At 40.9% G+C, this 19465-nt stretch overlaps 1 protein-coding gene across 2 annotated transcripts in view; it reads right to left on the bottom strand.

The window, feature by feature from the left end:
• The window catches only part of MKLN1 (muskelin 1), a 59369-nt gene that overhangs the window by 17801 nt on the left and 22103 nt on the right, over positions 1-19465 (bottom strand). The window contains exons 6-12 of one of the 2 annotated variants that reach the window (XM_073652477.1): positions 18895-19087; positions 13197-13274; positions 10262-10327; positions 4041-4153; positions 1996-2208; positions 1673-1894; positions 1421-1550 (exon numbers count right to left, since the gene is read on the bottom strand). In XM_073652477.1, coding sequence (XP_073508578.1) covers positions 1421-1550; positions 1673-1894; positions 1996-2208; positions 4041-4153; positions 10262-10327; positions 13197-13274; positions 18895-19087 — 1015 coding nt within the window. The remainder of the gene's footprint in view (positions 1-1420; positions 1551-1672; positions 1895-1995; positions 2209-4040; positions 4154-10261; positions 10328-13196; positions 13275-18894; positions 19088-19465) is intronic. The other variant, XM_073652478.1, reaches the window with a different exon arrangement.

Raw genomic sequence — 19465 nt, 5'->3', positions numbered from 1 at the left:
TCATTGAACATCTGTGGGATCATTTGAAGAAGGCTGTCCATGCTCGGCAACCATCAAACTTAACTGAACTGGAATTGTTTTGTAAAGAGTAATGGTCAAAAATACCTTCATCCAGGACCCAGGAACTCATTAAAAGCTACAGGAAGCGACTAGAAGCTGTTATTTTTGCAAAAGGAGGATCTACTAAATATTAATGTCACTTTTCTGGTGAGGTGCCCATACTTATGCACCTGTCAAATTTTGTTTGAATGCAGATTGCACATTTTCTGTTAGTACAATAAACCTCATTTCAAGGCAGAAACATTACTGTGTCCAACAGTTATTACATATATCAAACTGAAATAGCTGTTGCAAAAACACCAATTTTTATAAAACATTAAGCTTAAGATTAATAGGGGTGCCCAAACTTTTTCATATAACTGTACCAATTTCTGAGCCAATTGAGGGTTGCAGATGGATTACCATGGCAGCTGGGACCGCTGAAGATATGGCTGCTGTGTTGGTACTCCTTTGAAGCATAGCCATAGGGACGATCATATTAGCAAGCAACTGCAATAGTTACATTGCAGTATATAAAACAAGTGATTAGATGACTGCAGGTTCAAGTTCCAAGAGAGAACAAAAAAAACAAACAATGTTTTCAAAATCTAGATATACTATAGAAATCTAAAAATCTAAACGGAACCCCATTCAAATAAAAAAAAAAATCGGCATAGTTGCATCTGTAAAAGTCTGATTATATAATTTATATTTTAACCAATAAGGTAATCGCTAAAAAGCAAAAATAAATTCGATAAAAATGCCAGAATTGCCATTGGCTACGGCACATATAGCAACATTTTTTTTTTTTCATTTTAACAAAATTTAAGATTTTTTTTTTAAACAAAAAAATAAAGCTAAAAAGTTATTATACAAGTTTGTTATTGCCGTAGTCGTACTGACCAGAAGAATCAAGTTGCCAGGTCATTTTTACTACACCGTGAATGGTGCAAAAACAAAACCCAAATTGCATTATTTGGGCGACTTTCCCACTCCAATTTATTTTCCCTTATTTCAAGTACATTCCATGGTATAATAAATGGCTTCATTCAACACCTGTTCTGCAAAAAAAAAAAAACTATTTTGGCAGAAAAGTGTACGGAATAAAAGTGAAAGAGTGAAAGAGCAAAAACAAATAAGTTGGCTGCGGTGGGAAGGAGTTAAAAAAACAAAACCTCTGGATACTTGGAGACTTATAGAAAAACAATCCACCAACAATTCCACTCTTACTATCTCTATAAGAAATGTATTGTTAGTTCTGCTTCTAAACTGCAGGTGGCAGAGCATGCTTGTGGAAGCTCCTGGTACACACAGCCTTGTGAGACATTGCATTAGGAATACCAAAAAGTTCCTTTTCTTGTTCAGTTAACAGTGGACTTACCCATACCAGAATCCTTCTTTGTGCCATCGGATATAATTTCCACATGGTCACCATCAACATCGTAGCTGAAGAAGTCATTCAAATAGGTCTTTGATCTTTGTCCACCAAACACATACAAGCAGCGATTTTTCTGCAATGTGATAATTATTAGCTCAAGTATTTGGTAGCATAAAACTCAATTACCTTGTAAAATATAATTGACACAAGATTAGGTTGATTTCTAAAACGAAAAAACAAAAAAAATCAACATACCGAGTGGAAGAGCATGCAGTGGCCTATCCTGGACTGTATATCCTCAGGTCCAGCATTGCAAGAGTCTTCTCGCAGAAGCTTCCAGGTATGACTATGACAGTCAAAAGCAAAAAGTCCACTAAACTGGGGTTCACTGGCTCTGCTGTCATCCACATTACCATTGCATGTAAGTATTCGCCCTCCAAAGGTGTAGATCATGTGCTTTTCTGAATCCATACACATCTACAAACATACAAGATGTGGATGTTACCGATAATGACAATGCGATGTCACAGGGAACACACCAACACTGAGACAACATACAAACCCACACTGTTACATACCTGGTGATCGAATACCAGCTTAGGCCCACCATCAGCAGCTGTATCCTCACTTAGTAAGGACCACGTGTTAGTGTCAATGTCATAACGATAGAAGTCACTTTTCAAAGACTTGCTGTTTCGCACAGATGAGTCCAGATATCGGCCTAAAGTATAAATCTGCCTCCGCTGAGTGTCAATGCACATCTTGTGACAAGATCTGGCACTGGGACCATTCTAAGGGAAAACATCACAGTTGAAGAATTTACAAACTTATACACAGATACTGGAAAACGTGTTCTAGCTTATTCTGTCAAACAGACATACTTCTGAATATTTATCATCAGTAGATAGCAGGCTAGAGATTGAGAAATGGATTCTGTTTTGGATTCTGGATTCTCCCATGAGTTGTAGTGAATATCCATGGTCTTTAATAGCAGGCACACTGACCACAGAGCGGCAGCAGGAGCCGCGCTGCGATACAGTGTGGCGATCTCACACTGTGTGAGGGCGCATGGCAGAGACGCCATGCGTGCCCTGCCATGCGCAGCTCACACAGTGAGTGTGTCAGCAGCAGAGCGCGACAGCGCTGGAAGAGAGGAGGTGAGAATGATTGTTTATTTTTTTTGTGGGCACGAGGATGGGGGCTCAAGGGGTGCCACGCATACCGGGATGGGGGGAACCAAGGGGTGCCACGCATACCGGGATGGGGGGAACCAAGGGGTGCCACGCATACCGGGATGGGGGGAACCAAGGGGTGCCACGCATACCGGGATGGGGGGAACCAAGGGGTGCCACGCATACCGGGATGGGGGGAACCAAGGGGTGCCACGCATACCGGGATGGGGGGAACCAAGGGGTGCCACGCATACCGGGATGGGGGGAACCAAGGGGTGCCACGCATACCGGGATGGGGGGAACCAAGGGGTGCCACGCATACCGGGATGGGGGGAACCAAGGGGTGCCACGCATACCGGGATGGGGGGAACCAAGGGGTGCCACGCATACCGGGATGGGGGGAACCAAGGGGTGCCACGCATACCGGGATGGGGGGAACCAAGGGGTGCCACGCATACCGGGATGGGGGATCAAGGGGTGCCACGCATACCGGGATGGGGGATCAAGGGGTGCCACGCATACCAGGATGGGGGATCAAGGGGTGCCACGCATACCAGGATGGGGGATCAAGGGGTGCCACGCATACCAGGATGGGGGATCAAGGGGTGCCACGCATACCAGGATGGGGATGAGGTGGGCCACGCATACCAGGATGGGTGATCAAGGGGTGCCATGCATACCAGGATGGGTGATCAAGGGGTGTCATGCATACCAGGATGGGGGATCAAGGGGTGTCATGCATACCAGGATGGGGGATCAAGGGGTGCCATGCATACCAGGATGGGGGATCAAGGGGTACCACGCATAGCAGGATGGTAGATCAAAGGGGTGCCATGAATACCAGGATGGGGGATCAAGGGGTGCCATGCATTCCCATATGGGGATGAGGGCCGCATATACCAAGATGGGATGGGGGCCACGAATACCAGGAAGGAGGGGCCATACATACCAGGATGGAGGATATTAACAGAATTGGGGGACATTACCCCAATACCAGTGTCAGCAGCAGACTCCCTCCCCTATAACAGGGCATCATGACCACATTTTTTGCTTAAATAATTTTATTCCTATTTTCCTCCTCTAAAACCTAGGTGCGTCTTAGAGTCCGAAAAATACGGTAACAATTAACGTGGCTAAAACACAACAGAGGCAGTGTTATTAAAATCTGGATGTGCTGCTCTTTATGGATGCGGTTTTCACTCAGTACTGTTTGTCAAGACAAAATAACCATGACCATCAAAGCAAATGTTAGAATAAAAAAAAATATTTTTTCACAATATTTATGTATGCAAATCTGATGAGCCATACATTTTGGAGAGATGAGACTAAAAACGGGGAGCTCAGTCCTCAGTTATTGGCATAGAGTTGCTCTACATTAGTCACCGGGAGAGATAGTACTTTAGGATCCATAAACTTACAACAATCCCACTGTGAAAATTGTGGTCACTTGCCTCTTTCTCGGTGTCTCTAGATATACAAATCCATTGATTCTCTCTCACACTATATGCCCAGAAGTCTGCTAGATCCTGTGTGCCGTCCCAGCCTCCAAATAAATATACCGTCTCTATTCCATGAGAAACAAAATTGTTAAAATATTGGCAATCGTTTTAGAACGCATTATAAAAGTTTACACATGCTGAACTTTTAGGCAGGTGTGGAAAAAATGTTGCAAGGTAAGAATGTATTAAAAAAATAGAAACATTTGTTTCTTGTTATCAATAACAAAAGGCAAAGTGAAAGGACAAAAGGTAAATTAAATCAAAATTTGGTGTGACCATCCTTAGTCTTTATAACGGTACAATATATACACTGTTACAAAAGGCAAAGAGCAGTCACGCCAAATATATATCTCAATCACATTTTTTTGCTATTAGACACACACAAAGTTTTTAAAGGGGTCGTCTACTACTAGGACAACCTCTTCTTGATCTAAATGTTTGGCCTCGATAAAATGAAAAACCTTATACTCACCTCCTGTGTTGGCACTTACATTCCCAGGGCTCCCGTGCTGTTGTTGTGACACGTGAGCCCGACACCCAATCAGCTCTGGCGTCACTGTCCCCCACCTTCTGTTGAATTGAACATGAAGAGGAAGTCCAGGCTGCAGCTGATGTCTGATGTCCTCTTCATGTTCAATTAGTACGAAGGTGGGGCCAGTGACGCCAGCGCTGATTGGGCACCGGGGTCACGTGTCACAACAACAGCACGGGAGCCCCGGGACTGCGAGTGCCGACACAACAGGAAAGGCGCCAGCACGGGAGAGGAGTATAAGCTATTTTATCTGGGCCAAGTGTGGGGTATGACAAGGAGTTGTCCAAGTAGTGGACAACTTTAACTGCATCCACCAGCATTTCAACATAAGGACTGAGCAATTTTTTGTGCTTTCATTATTTCCTCCCCTTATTACATAAGCCATCATTTTTTTTTTTTTTCCATGACAGCCGTGGGAGGGATTGTTTTTTGGGGGGCAGAGTTGTACTCTTGAATGACACCATCATTTATTTTATCGTGCTGTACTGTAAAACAGGAAAAAATTCCAAGTGTGGCAAAATGGCACACACGGTTTTGATTTTTATTTACAGTGTTCATTTTACGGTAAAAGTGACCTGGTAATATGATTCTACAGATCAGTACGATTACAGAGATACAAAAAATGTATAGCTTTTGCTTTACTTAATTTATGGGGAAAAAAAAAAATCTGAAAAACTGCAAGATAAATAATTTGCTTGTGAAGCCATTTTCCAAAGGCTGTAACGTTTGCAATTTTCGGGATGTGGAGCTGTGTGAAAGCTTGTTTGGCAGGTTAACCATCGCGGGCAGAGCGTCACTCCAACTGCAGCTGTTACATGCAGATGATGGTTGATAATTACAGCCATCATCTGCTGGCAAAGATGCAGGGGGTTTGGCTTGTGAGCTCACATCAAAAGCAGCGAGCTAGAATATGGCGTACCCTGTACGTGACATGTCGTTATATTATATTTACAAGTTCTTCAAAAAATTAAAAGGTTACTTTGATGACAACTAACCTATATGATGAAATATCATTTTGGGAGGAGTTTCCTGCCATCCCCAAATATGTATATTATGTGATGCAGCTGCATAGAACTGACCATACACCATATAGATGCAGCGCGTGCATCTTTATTACCACAAGAAGAGCACTGATAAGTAGCCGACCCAAATATCTGTATATTTCAGGGGGCATAAGGCTCAGTCATGTAGACGTTCAACAAGCTTGATCCTTGCATGCCCCCAATAGCCGGGTGGATGTAAAAATAGACTTGGATGTGCAAATACAGCCTTAAGGCTGCGTGCCCACGATGCGTTTTTCAAGCGTTTTTGCTTCGGAATTTGCGCAGCGTAAATGCTTGTAAAACGCTTGGTAATCCGTCCCCCATGGTCCCCAATGTCAATCCGCAAGTTCAATGCCCATGCTGCGGAATTTTCCGCAGCGTTTTTGATGTACAGAAAATTAAGCAGCATGTCCATTATTTGTGCGTTTACGCATGCGGAATTGCCTACTCAATGCATTAGAAAAACGCAGGGCAAATCCGCATGTGCAAAAAGCTTAAAAAATGCGCGAAAAAGCCGTGTGAAATTCAGCACGCGTTTTTCCGGGCAAGAACATGCAGAAATGAAGCGGAAATTTTCCGCTTCAATTCTGCTTCGTGGGCACATAGCCTTAAGCAGAAAAGCAGAATGCTCCACAGTGCACAAAAGAGGCAGTTTGTCTTTTCCAGATATCAGAACATTCTTGAGCAGGTTTGAAAAAGATGAATACTGCTGGTGTGCATGCCGGACAGTGTCCAGAGTTACTCAGCATGCCTCAGTGAATTGCTCCATTAATGCCGGAATACGGTTTTCCAGGGATTCCGAAGAAAACCCCAATGCAGTGCCCAATGGAGAACACGTATGTATGTAAACCTAGTCTAAAATGCTGGGAAAAAAAAAGGGTGTGAGACCTTAAGTGGAATCTGTCACCAGGTTTTTGCCACCTAATCTGAGCACAACATAATGTAAAGATAGAGACCCGGATTCCAGTGATGTGTCATAGAGCTGTTTCCTGTAGTTTTGAAAAAAAAAAAAACATTGTTTTTATCAGGAGATTATCACTAGAGGACTAGTAAAGATGCTGCCATGTAGTCATTTATATACATGAGCTGTGTATAACCCCATCCCCACCACTGATTGGCAGCTGTCTGTGTGTACTGTGCATAGGCAGAAATCTGCCAGTGATGTGGGCGGGGTTATACAGAGCTCAGCAGATTTGCAGCAGATAAAACTGATTGAATCAAAACTGCAACCAGCAGCCCAATAAAGGAGACATCACTGGAATCAGGGATTCTGCCCCAACATCATGCTGCTTTCAGGTGGAAAGCAAAAATCTGGTGACAGATTCCCTGATCCCCTATAAAGCAATGATGTTGGATGAAAGGAATCAAAAGCCCTCCAGTGACAGATTGAGGATGAAACTACGCCAGTGCAGCATAGGGAAAACTGAGCAATAAAGCAGTCACTATTTTTAGAAGTAGCTGGTGTTTTCTACATGGAAGAATTGTTCCTATTAAATCCCATCCAAACATATGGAGAAGTAATTTAGCCTTCTAATTGAAGCATGAGATGGCTAAATAGCAGGTGAATGACTGTGTGAAAGTCAGTGCATGATCATGCAATCAAATAGTGACAGAAGGAAATCGAGGAGTTCTGCACTTACATGGTTACTGAGGCTCAATAACTAATTACACTTTCCGATGGGCTCAAAGCTGGAAGTTCTCTTCACAGTAAGAAAGCCCCATTGTGTACATAATTCTCACAGCTCAAACCCTCTGACCATCACAACAACTTCATTCAAATGAGGGAAACTTGGAACAGAAAGAGCTTCCGATGGGCTGGCAGCCAAAACACCAGCAGCAGCTATGACGAGGGTTTTGTTAAACTACAATTCTACAATACAAGAGTGGGCACAAAAGCCATATTTTCCAGAAAACAATGAATGAAAAAGGGAATAATGTGCTCTATTTCATACAGAAAAGTATTCTCGGCAGCAGGAAAAAAAAATACAAGTTATCAAAGCCAAGATAACATAAAAATGACTTATGACTAGTGAACTTCAAAGTAAATACACTCAAATATAAAAAGTCAGAACTCCATAGAGTTACTCATCAATAAAATACCAATTATAATATGCCTCATGAGGAATTACCGTGAACTGGATTTAAAAGGGTTTAACCCATCAGGATAAGCCCTATTGTAATTCCATTAGGCAAAGCAAAAATAAAAACTGCTCTTGATCCCCGAGATGCCTGCAATTACAATGCCATTGTGGACCGTAATTATTAATGCAGTGTCATCACTGCACTAAGGTCATTTTCACATATAATTGATAAGTGTCTATCCATGCTGATAAGAAATGCAGAACAAGTTGAGACTCAAAGAGAACTTTTTTTTATATATATATATATATATTCTGCTAAGATTCTTGCTTGTACATTGTTGACTGTGGGCTGATAGTTAAACCACTGTATCGGGACACCAATGGCGTCTGTAGGGCAGTGTGGTCTTATCTTTTTAAAACCGGGAAATTTTAAATTTAAATCAAATTGTTTAAATTGAAATTGTTCTAGAAACAAAACTTATTTTGTCTTTATTTTTCCTCCCTTTGTGTAGAAATAAAACAGCAATGCAAAAAAGTATATATATATATATATATACATATACATATATATATATATATATATATATTATATATATACACATATATACATACATACCAAAAGTTTGGACACACCTTCTCATTTAAAGATTTTTCTGTATTTTCATGACTTTGAAAATTGTACATTCAAACTGAAGGCATCAAAACTATGAATTAACACATGTGGAATTATATACTTAACAAAAAAGTGTGAAACAACTGAAAATATGTCTTATATTCTAGGTTCTTCAAAGTAGCCACCTTTTGCTTTGATGACTGCTTTGCACACTCTTGGCATTCTCTTGATGAGCTTCAAGAGGTAGTCACCGGAAATGGTCTTCCAACAATCTTGAAGGAGTTCCCAGAGATGCTTAGCACTTGTTGGCCCTTTTGCCTTCACTCTGCGGTCCAGCTCACCCCAAATCATCTCAATTGGGTTCAGGTCTGTTGACTGTGGAGGCTAGGTCATCTGGCGTAGCACCCCATCACTCTCCTTCTTGGTCAAATAGCCCTTACACAGCCCGGAGGTGTGTTTGGGGTCATTGTCCTGTTGAAAAATAAATGATGGTCCAACTAAACGCAGCGGCATGCTATTCCATCTGCTTTGCAAGATGCTGTGGTAGCCATGCTGGTTCAGTATGCCTTCAATTTTGAATAAATCCCCAACAGTGTCACCAGCAAAGCACCCCCACACCATCACAACTCCTACTCCATGCTTCACGGTGGGAACCAGGCATGTAGAGTCCATCCGTTCACCTTTTCTGCGTCGCACAAAGACACGGTGGTTGGAACCAAAGATCATTAGACCAAAGCACAGATTTCCACTGGTCTAATGTCCATTCCTTGTGTTCTTTAGCCCAAACAAGTCTCTTCTGCTTGTTGCCTGTCCTTAGCCGTGGTTTCCTAGCAGCTATTTTACCATGAAGACCTGCTGCACAAAGTCGTCTCTTAACAGTTGTTGTAGAGATGTGTCTGCTGCTAGAACTCTGTGTGGCATTGACCTGGTCTCTAATCTGAGCTGCTGTTAACCTGCGATTTCTGAGGCTGGTGACTCGGATAAACTTATCCTCAGAAGCAGAGATGACTCTTGGTCTTCCTTTTCTGGGGCGGTCCTCATGTGAGCCAGTTTCTTTGTAGCGCTTGATGGTTTTTGCAACTGCACTTGGGGACACTTTCAAAGTTTTCCCAATTTTTCGCACTGACTGACCTTCATTTCTTAAAGTAATGATGGCCACTCGTTTTTCTTTACTTTGCTGCTTTTTTCTTGCCATAATACAAATTCTAACAGTCTATTCAGTAGGACCATCAGCTGTGTATCCACCTGACTACTGCACAACACAACTTATGGTCCCAACCCCATTTATAAGGCAAGAAATCCCACTTATTAAACCTGACAGGGCACACCTGTGAAGTGAAAAACATTTCCGGTGACTACCTCTTGAAGCTCATCAAGAGAATGCCAAGAGTGTGCAAAGCAGTCATCAAAGCAAAAGGTGGCTACTTTGAAGAACCTAGAATAGAAGACATATTTTCAGTTGTTTCACACTTTTTTGTTAAGTATATAATTCCACATGTGTTAATTCATAGTTTTGATGCCTTCAGTGTGAATGTACAATTTTCATAGTCATGAAAATACAGAAAAATCTTTAAATGGGAAGGCGTGTCCAAACTTTTGGTCTGTACTGAATATATATATATATATATATATATATATATATATATATATATATATATATATATATATATATATATATATATATATGAAGCACACACCATGTTATATATGTATATAGCATAACGAATAGATGAATTTAAAGGGACAGTGCTTGACCCAGTCAAGTTTGAAATGTTTAAAGATATTCTGCTGAAGGACATATAACACATATTGAATGACTAGCATGAGTTGACTCATTTCAAATAAACATTTATCCCATGTATACCACCAATCAAAATCAAGTTAAAAAAAAAAAATCTATTTACCAGATTGAACATCAATGACCATCTGATGTCCTCCTCTCATTCCTGGACGACTGTCATCTCCATCCCCTAAAGGAGGTGACAAAGTTTAGAATAAAAAAAAAAAAGTACCGAGTGCATTTTGAGACCAACATTCTTTCCTAAGGAGTATTTTGGACTATCCATTTGCCCATATACCAAAATGACATCCAAATGAGTTCAGTAATTTAGAAGGATTATAAATTACTCTGGTAACTGGCATGATTTACAATGCTGCCAGTCTATACAATCCTTTAGTGCTTTAATAAGCTGACAATTACATAAAAATGACTTACAAGACAAGCTATAATTTTTCACACATGCATGCTGGCAGGTTTCTAAAGATACTAGAACTAATGAAATACAGAAGCACTCACAGGGTAGATACAGGGTAGGTGAAATGTGAAGGAAGCTGCTGGTAGAAAGGCTCTGTGTGTGTTAGCCTGTCAGAAAAAAACACTATAGTAATAAGTAACTACCACCATACCATATAAAACCCCAATAGGGGATAATGCACATATTGGGTGGGGTGGGGGGGTGGTTTAGTCCTTACATGAATGACTAGGAGACCATGTTCACCATATAACATGGACAACAAGTATGCAAGACAGGTATGGAAGAAATGGATAGTGCTGATTAGAAACACTGTTGCTCAATGCTACACAATGATATACAGTAATATGTAGTAAAAAACAAAAGTCTCCCCAATATTCACTGTTAAGAGTAATAATGCAAGGAAGTCTCTAAATTATATTATTACAGAGCCTCCGTTCTATGTATTACTGTATATCTTTGTGCATAATTGAGCAACAGTGTTTCTAATCATCACTATCCCTCATTATAACCTTTTTCCCACACCTATTTTGCATACTTGTTGTCCACCTTACATGGTGCACATTGTCTGTCTCCTAGTCATTCATGTAAGGACTAAAGCCCCCCCTCTGTGCGTGATCCCCCATCATCAGGAATTTATATGGTATGGCGGTAGTTACTTATAGGTTAAACTATAGGTTTCTAAAGATTCGTTTAGGACATGTAGTGACAGGGATTTTTTATATGTATATTAAATATACCGTATATACTCGAGTATAAGTAGAGTTTTTCAGCACATTTTTTGTGCTGAAGAAGCCCCCCTCGGCTTATAGTCTGGTATATACTCGAGTATATAGCAATTCCGTTGGAATGCACTGCTGAGATGCGGACATGAGCTGCTGCAGCAGCAGAACAGGACGCAGTGCTGGAACAGAGGTGAGGAAGGAAGGAGAGTATAAGTGTCTATTTTTTATGTGTGCAGTGACAGGTGCCATACATACCAGGATTGGGGGATGAGGGGTGCCATACATACCAGGATTGGGGGATGAGGGAGCAATGAGTACCAGGATGGGGACATTTACCAGCAGCTGCTGCATTTCCCACCCTAGGCTTATACTCGAGCCAATAAGGTATACCAGTTTTTTGTGGTAAAATTAGGTACCTCTGCTTATACTCTAGTATATACGGTAAATATTCGGTGCTAGTCAAGTTTATAATACATTTTTACTCAGGTTAAACAATACAATACAATTCTTTACAGTCAAAGCTTGTTTAGTTAATGGAAATGTGACAAATTACCTTCAAGATTTCAAAAACAAAAATTAATGTTTACTTTAAAAAAAAATGTATAGTATAAAATATGAAAAACTTAAAAATGTTGATATTGTCAACATTTAAGGGAGGGGGCAGCTGCGGAATTTTGCCATGAAAACCAAGTATATTGCTAGCTCACACTATGACTGCAGTAAATGTGGGGGTGGTGGGGTTCTGCTTACATGTGTGTGATGTCACTCCTCCCTCTCCCTACTGCACAAGGATAAGAAAGAATGAAATTGCAGTAGGGAGATACATTGTTGGTGACTACAAAGTGATACCGACATGTGGATCCTGAGGGTCACATAGAACAGATAGCAGCACCAATTCGGTTAGTTGGTGCTTTGATGCTCACTGTATTACACGTTATGGGATTAGTTACATGGCTGAGTGAAAAGTCTCACACATGATGGGATTAGATACATGGCTCTTCAGTCAGTGTAAAGCTTCATTCAGATGTCTAATGCAGGGACGTCTGAATGAGGCTTTACATCGGTGTCTGTAAAACACATCAGAAGAGATGACTTGATCTCTGGGCTACAATAAAATGGGGTCAGGTTTCCCCCAGAGCTGTGAACAGGACAGTTCACAGCTGAGGCAGGAACAAATCTGTCAACATCTCAAGTGTTCCTTTATTAGTATACGGCCAGTTATGTGCATCTACATCCTATGTAAATGTTAAAGAAAATAAAGTTGCTATGCTCCAATGTACAAACTTATTTTTAGGGGCCTAAAAAAATTCTTTTCACATAAAAAATAAATCAATACACAAACAGAATATCCCACTCTCCCACAAAAGGCATATTAAATGTTTAAGAAAAAAATTGAATAAAATCCACAAAGAAGCCCGTTTTAAAGGCATTGCAACTAAAATCTAATGAATTACAAAATTTACGATCGAAAATCTCTGCGTTGCTTTTTCTGTTCAATGACTGTCTTTCATACAGTTCCCTGAAAGGATTCATTAGGATCACAGAGCATGTGAAAAGATTTGGGATTTTGTCCCGCATCGTTCTGTCTGTAACTGAATCTGATCCATCACTTGGTTATCAAGTAGATTATGGGAAAACTCAGGAGATGACCTCTGCTTAACTGATAGATCTCTAGTTTTTTTCCCCTCAAAATAGATATTGGTTTATTCTGCATTAAAATAGTATCAGATGCATTAACAATAATAATAATAGACATTCTTTATGTCAAAGATTATTTCTTGAAGCACACCTAGAGTAAGTGAACAGGTTCCTTGAGTGCAGGCAATTTATAATAATTTGTACTACTTATACAAGTTTGTTACCTTTAATGCTTTTAGGAATGATTTGGTTCCATTGTGGTTTGTATTCCTGTTGACTGATGTACTGACTGAACAGCCCATCTAGAGAAAAAAAAAAATATAAAACAAGTGGGAGGCAGATGAGAATAATCGAACGCTGCCAAGCTATACTGAGTGTGCACACGTTTTCAGTAGGAAGAATAATAAGCTGCTGCCAGATACCTCAAGTACTATGGAAACAATGGTTTGGTTATGTTAAAATTCAACATGTATGATCGCCACACTTCTAACATCTGCATTAGCAAATAAAAGGAACCACCCCTCCCCAAACATCAGATAATTGTTCCGAAAGCATTTTTATCAAATTTCATCTACTCAGCAGGAATTCCATGTCAAAGAGACAGGCCGATTTCAATCCATTAACGGGCACCGATCAACTATACAAGTTAACGGATACTGGTTTAAACAGGATTATGAGTACTGATGACAAGCGAACAATAAAAAATACAATAGTTTGTATCTGCACTGATACACAAATTGCATTTAAGTGGCTTAAAGATGTCATTTTTTGTTTTTCAAATAAACTCATGGATGATATTGTGTCTCAGGGCTCTTTGAATCACTGAAATGAATCTCAAACATCTGTGATAATTAATTTGCCAGGTGAGCCCAAATAAAGGAAAACTACTCAAGGCCACGTGCACACACTCAGTATTTGGTGAGTTTTTTTACCTCAGTATTTTTAAGCCAAAACCAGGAGTGGAACAATCAGAGGAAAAAGTATAATTGAAACACGTCACCACTTCTGAATTTTTCACCCTTTCTTGGTTTTAGCTTACAAATAATGGGGTAAAAAATAATAAATAAATCACCAAATACTCAACGTGTGTACATGGCCTAAGAAGGATGTTCCAAGCAATATGGGAAGGGGGGGGGGGAAATCTCTGCTGACAAAAAGCATCAAATAATGCAATGCTTTGGACAAGGAATGAAAACATTAGGTTTTCACAAAAACATAAGCGATCAAACCGTGAAGAGATTTGTGGCTGACGGAGCACAGATGGGTTTGTGCAGATAAAGGCATAATGAAGAAGGTTCTGCCAGACAAATTCATTGGATTAAAGGGACTGTCAGCACAGAATGACTGTTCAAACCAAGTACAGGCACTTGGTGCTTTGTAGTGTAGCCAATCATTTTTATACACACCTTCTCACCAGCTCGTTTTCATCAAAGAAAAGGAGGATGGAGATAAATTGAAAACAAGCAGGTGGGAAGGTGCTTTTAAATGATTGGCGCAGCCATGAAGCACCAAGCAGCAGAACCTCGTTTGAACAGTCATTCTGTGCTGACCGAGTCCCTTAATACCATTACAAATACTACTACAAAGCAGCAAACAGGTATTTGAAGCTGCTGGTGCAAAGCTCAAGGTGTAAGATCCCCCAGAGGCTTGCAGCTGTGCATAAAAAGACTATTCAGCGACCCCTAAACAGTGCTCACAAGAAGAAACAGATGTAGTGGGCCCAGTCATACATGAAAACTAATTTTAAAATAGTTTGCTGGTCCACATGGATAAAGCTGCATATGGTTGATGGATGGCCACCATGTCCAAACAAGACAACAATGTCAGCAAGGAGGTGGCAGTCATGTTTCGGGCTGGAATCATGGGGAGAGAACTGGTTGGCCCCTTTACGGTCCCTGAAGGTGTGAAAATGACCTCAGCAAAGTATATAGAGCTTCTGACTGATCACATTATTCCATGGAACAAAGAACTGTCATCCATAACAAAATAATATGCATGCATGACAATGCACCATCTCAAGCTGAAAAGAATAATCTGAGTCATTGGCTGCTATAGGCATAAAAGAGAAACTTGTAGTGTGGCCACCATTCTACCCTGACCTCAACCCTATTGAAGACCTTTGGAGTAACCTCAATCAAAAGATCTATGCGAGTGGGAGGCAATTCACACCAAAACAACAGCTCTGAGAGGCTATTCTGACATCCTGCAAAGAAATTCAAGCAAAAACTATCCAAAACTCAAGTTCAATGGATACAAGAATTGTGAAGGTAATATCAAAGAAGGGGTCCTAGGTTATCATGGTTATCATGTAACTTGGCCTGTTAAGGTGTTTTTGTTTGAAACAGCTTTTGATTTCAGTAAATGTAACCTGTTAATGCCACATATTCGACAAATGACTATGTTAAGTTCTTTACAACCTATAAAATGTTTGGAAACTCTGTTGTGCATAATAATTTGGAACAGTGCATTTTGAGTTTTTTTTAGTTTTGAAAAAAAAAAATCATTGTGAAGTTTGTCCAATAAAATTAGATTTATATTTTAACGGTTGAGGAGTTGAACATTACACTAACTCATTTGCATTGACCATTTAGGAAAATCAAGAGAAAAATAGCATTTGCATAATAATTTGGAAGACAGTATACATCACCTGTTTCCACGGAGTGATATGCTGCAGAGAACGATGATTCTTATGCTGACATATTAATTTTTCTTTTTTGCTGGGTGGTCGTGTACATGTCTAAATTGGCTGCTAATCAGCAATGAGTGTTCTTATCAATACATGCCAATTCTTTACCTGTATAAATATCCCTTCAACGGATATACTTTTTTGCTGACAAAACTCTGCAGTCACTATATTTTTCAGCAGACTTCCACGCTGTCAGGATTCACAAGTATTGCCAATGAGAACGGGCGGTCACGTGACTTCAAGTAAGCGACTTGCATACTTCTAGTCACATTCTGACTAGACATGCCTGGCTTATCTCAATAGAAGAGAATTGACAGAACTCATACATGTCTAGTCGGCAGGTGACAGCCGCATACATGTGGTCAGATAACCCCGTTTTTTGCACCAGAAATACTGGTGAATGCTGGCAGCATTCACACAGCACATTAGATCTACAAGTCTTGTTCATAAAAAAAACAACAAGATTGATTACTGGGAACTGATGAAGTGCAAATCGGAAAACAGCAACAGAATCAGGGGCGCTCTGGGATTTTTAAAAAATGTTTAACTTTATTTTTTAAGTACCGCATTTTTCGGACTATAAGACACACTTTTTTCCTCCAAAATGTTGGGGGAAATTGGGGTGTGTGTCTTATAGTCTGATATACATAAATACTGTGGCTGTGGGTGGTGGTGGAAGCGGGGGGGAGCAACAGTGGCGGAGTGCGACAGAGGCGGAGTAGCGGTGCACAGGAGGCAGCAGCCGCCTGCTGCAGCCTACACTGTGCCCGCTACTAAAGAATTTTCCTTAATATGTATGCATGGGCCCCCTTCAATCCCAGTCACACTGCACAGAAAAAAAATAAACTTTGATACTCACCTCCTCTCTCCTCCAGTGTTGTGTCCAGCTCTGTGCCGGAATAGTCATTGCTCCCCACGCCGGGACTGCATGCGTGGGTTCAGACCATTCAGTCTCCCTAATAGCGCACACGGTGTAACCGCAGCACGACTCCTGCTGCGCTCGGCGGTCAGCGTGCCCGCTATTAAAGGCCATGACTATTCACCACTTCCATGGGTGTGGTGAATATTCATGGCCTTTAATAGCAGGCACGCTGACAGTCGAGCGCAGCAGGAGCCGCGCTGCGGCTACTGCGTGCACGCTATTAGGGAGACTGAATGGTCACTGCTCCCCACGCACGCAAGCCCCGGCGTGGGGAGCAGTGACTATTCCGGCACAGAGCTGAACAGAGGGCTGGAGGAGGCGAGTATAATTGTTTATGTTTTTTCTGGCGGGGATCAGGGGGTGCCAAGCATACTAGGATGAGGGGGGCCATACATACAGGGATGAGGCATGAGAGGGGCCATACATACAGGGATGAGGCATGAGAGGGGCCATACATACAGGGATGAAGGATGAGGAGGCTATACATGCAGGGATGCAGTGACTATTCCGGGACAGAGCTGGACAGAGGGCTGGAGGAGGCGAGTATAATTGTTTACTTTTTTTCTGGACGGGGATCAGGGGGTGCCAAGCATACAGGGATGAAGGGATGAAGGGGGCCATACATAACAGGGATGAAGGGGGCCATACATAACAGGGATGAAGGGGGCCATACATAACTGCATAACTGGAAGAGGCATGAGTGTGCCATGCATACCAGGATGGGGGATTGGGGTGCCATGCATATCAGAATGGGGATGAGGGCCACGTATAACAGGAAGGAGGGGGCCATATATACCAGGATGGTGGATATTAACAGAATTGGGGGACATTACCCCGATAACAGTGTCAGCAGCAGACTCCCTCCCCCTTAACAGGGCATCATGACCACATTTTTTGCTTACATTTTTTTTTCCTCCTCAAAAACCTAGGTGCGTCTTATAGTCCGAAAAATACGGTAACTGACAGGACCTCTTTAAATACATTTCAGCTTTATACATCGGCTAGCCATAGATTGATTTCCAACACCTATAGTATACCTGCCTGTCCACTGACTCTTTCCAAGGATGGAGGAGTTATTGAATAAGCGTCTTGTACAGTACACTGGGTACCCACAAATTGCACAAATGGATTTAACACAAATAAAAGTAAAAAGGCGCATAGACATTACTTTGCAGATATTACATTTTAACCCCTTAACCACATTGCGATTTTCCGGTTTAATTTTTTGCTCTTCTTCCCAGAGCCATCATTTTTTTTATTTTACTGACAATATAGCAGTATGAGGGCTTGTTTTTTATGGTACAAGTTGTACTTTTGAATGACACCATTGATTTTACTGGAAAAAGGGGAAAAGAGTCCAAATGTGGTGAAATTCCCAAAAAAAAGTGCAATTGCACAATTGTTGTTTTTTTTAAAACCTTGTTCACTAAATGCTAAAACTGACCTGCCATTATTATTCTCCAGGTCATTACGAGTTTGTAGATACCAAGCATGTATAGGTTGTTGTATAGGTTGTTTTTTATTTAAGTGTGAAACAAAAAAAACAATTTGTAAGAAAAAAAAGTCACCATTTTCCAAGACCCGTAGCGTCTTCATTTTTTGTGATCTGGGGCCAGGCGAGGGCTTATTTTTTGCACACCGAGTTGACGGTTTTATTGAAACCATTTTGGGGTAGATACGATGTTTTGATTGCCTGTTGCTGCATTTTATTGCAATGTTGCGGCGACCAAAAAAAAATATGATTCTGGAGTTTTCAGGTTTTTTGTTTTTTTTACAGTACACCATTTACTGATCGGATTAATTTACTTTATATTTTGATAGAACAGACATTTCTGAAAGCAGCAATACCAAATGTGTATTCTTTACTTTTTGTTACATTTTTTTTTTTTTACTTTGAATAGGGCTAAAGGGGGGTGAGTTAAAGTTATGTTTTTTTAATTTTTATTTTTTTTTTTTAAACTTGCTTCACTAGTCCCCCCTTAGGAGATTCATAGGAGATTTACAATGACAGGAAAGGGGGTGATCTGCAGACCTCCAGCTGTCATGACAACCCATCGGCGCTCAGCTATCAAGTAACAAGGGCTCCGATGGGCGGAGTTAGCGACGCGCTTGGCGCGTGTTAAAAGTCGTTCTCAGAGATTGACAGCCGCAGGTGAATCAGCTTTATGTGCAGGAAAGCCTGCATGCTCAGCGCCGGAGCCTGCATCAAATACAGGGACATGACCTAGCACATATCTATACGTCCAAGGTTGAGAAGGGCTTAAATAAGATGCCAAAAAAGGTCAATTAAAAAACAAACAAAAAGTGTCAATACCGTTAACAGCTTTTTCAATCAGTTCCTCGCTGCCATCAAAGTCTCCTTTCAGTACTAGTTTATCATGCAACTCCGTTAGCATTGGGTGCTCTAAAGCTATCCTTGTTTTCTTCTGTAAAGACTCAAAAGCTTCTGTGTAGTTGTGCTGGCGGAAGTGCTTCAGACAGAGGCGAATGGCTTCCTGTTCACGGTACTACTGGAACAAGGAGAAGAATGAGCAGATTTACTAGAATACGAACAACACACAAAATTCAGTCTCCAGACATGACCTCTAAGCTTGCAGTAAAAAAAACTCTCAAATATTAAAGTTACAGAAAAAAAAAATGCTGATAAACCTACCAACATATGCAATTAATCTTTTCTTCACCTATATCTGCACCCAGGACCTCCATCTAGGTTTTTGTTAGCTCTCACTGCATCTTTGGTAATAAGAAAACGCACATTGTGCAGCACTTTTCTTGCTGTCAATAATACCTTAACACTAAAGGACTGCATTAAAATGAAGGAGGTCGGGTCTGTCTGGATTTGTCACTATACGTTCAAAAACTGATATGCCACAGCAACCATAGCT

This window comes from Phyllobates terribilis, unplaced genomic scaffold (genome assembly GCF_046119375.1).
Source record: "Phyllobates terribilis strain yellow unplaced genomic scaffold, ASM4611937v1 Scaffold_11__3_contigs__length_659146591, whole genome shotgun sequence".
NCBI lineage: Eukaryota > Metazoa > Chordata > Amphibia > Anura > Dendrobatidae > Phyllobates > Phyllobates terribilis.
This window is presented reverse-complemented; position numbering and strand designations above follow the sequence as displayed.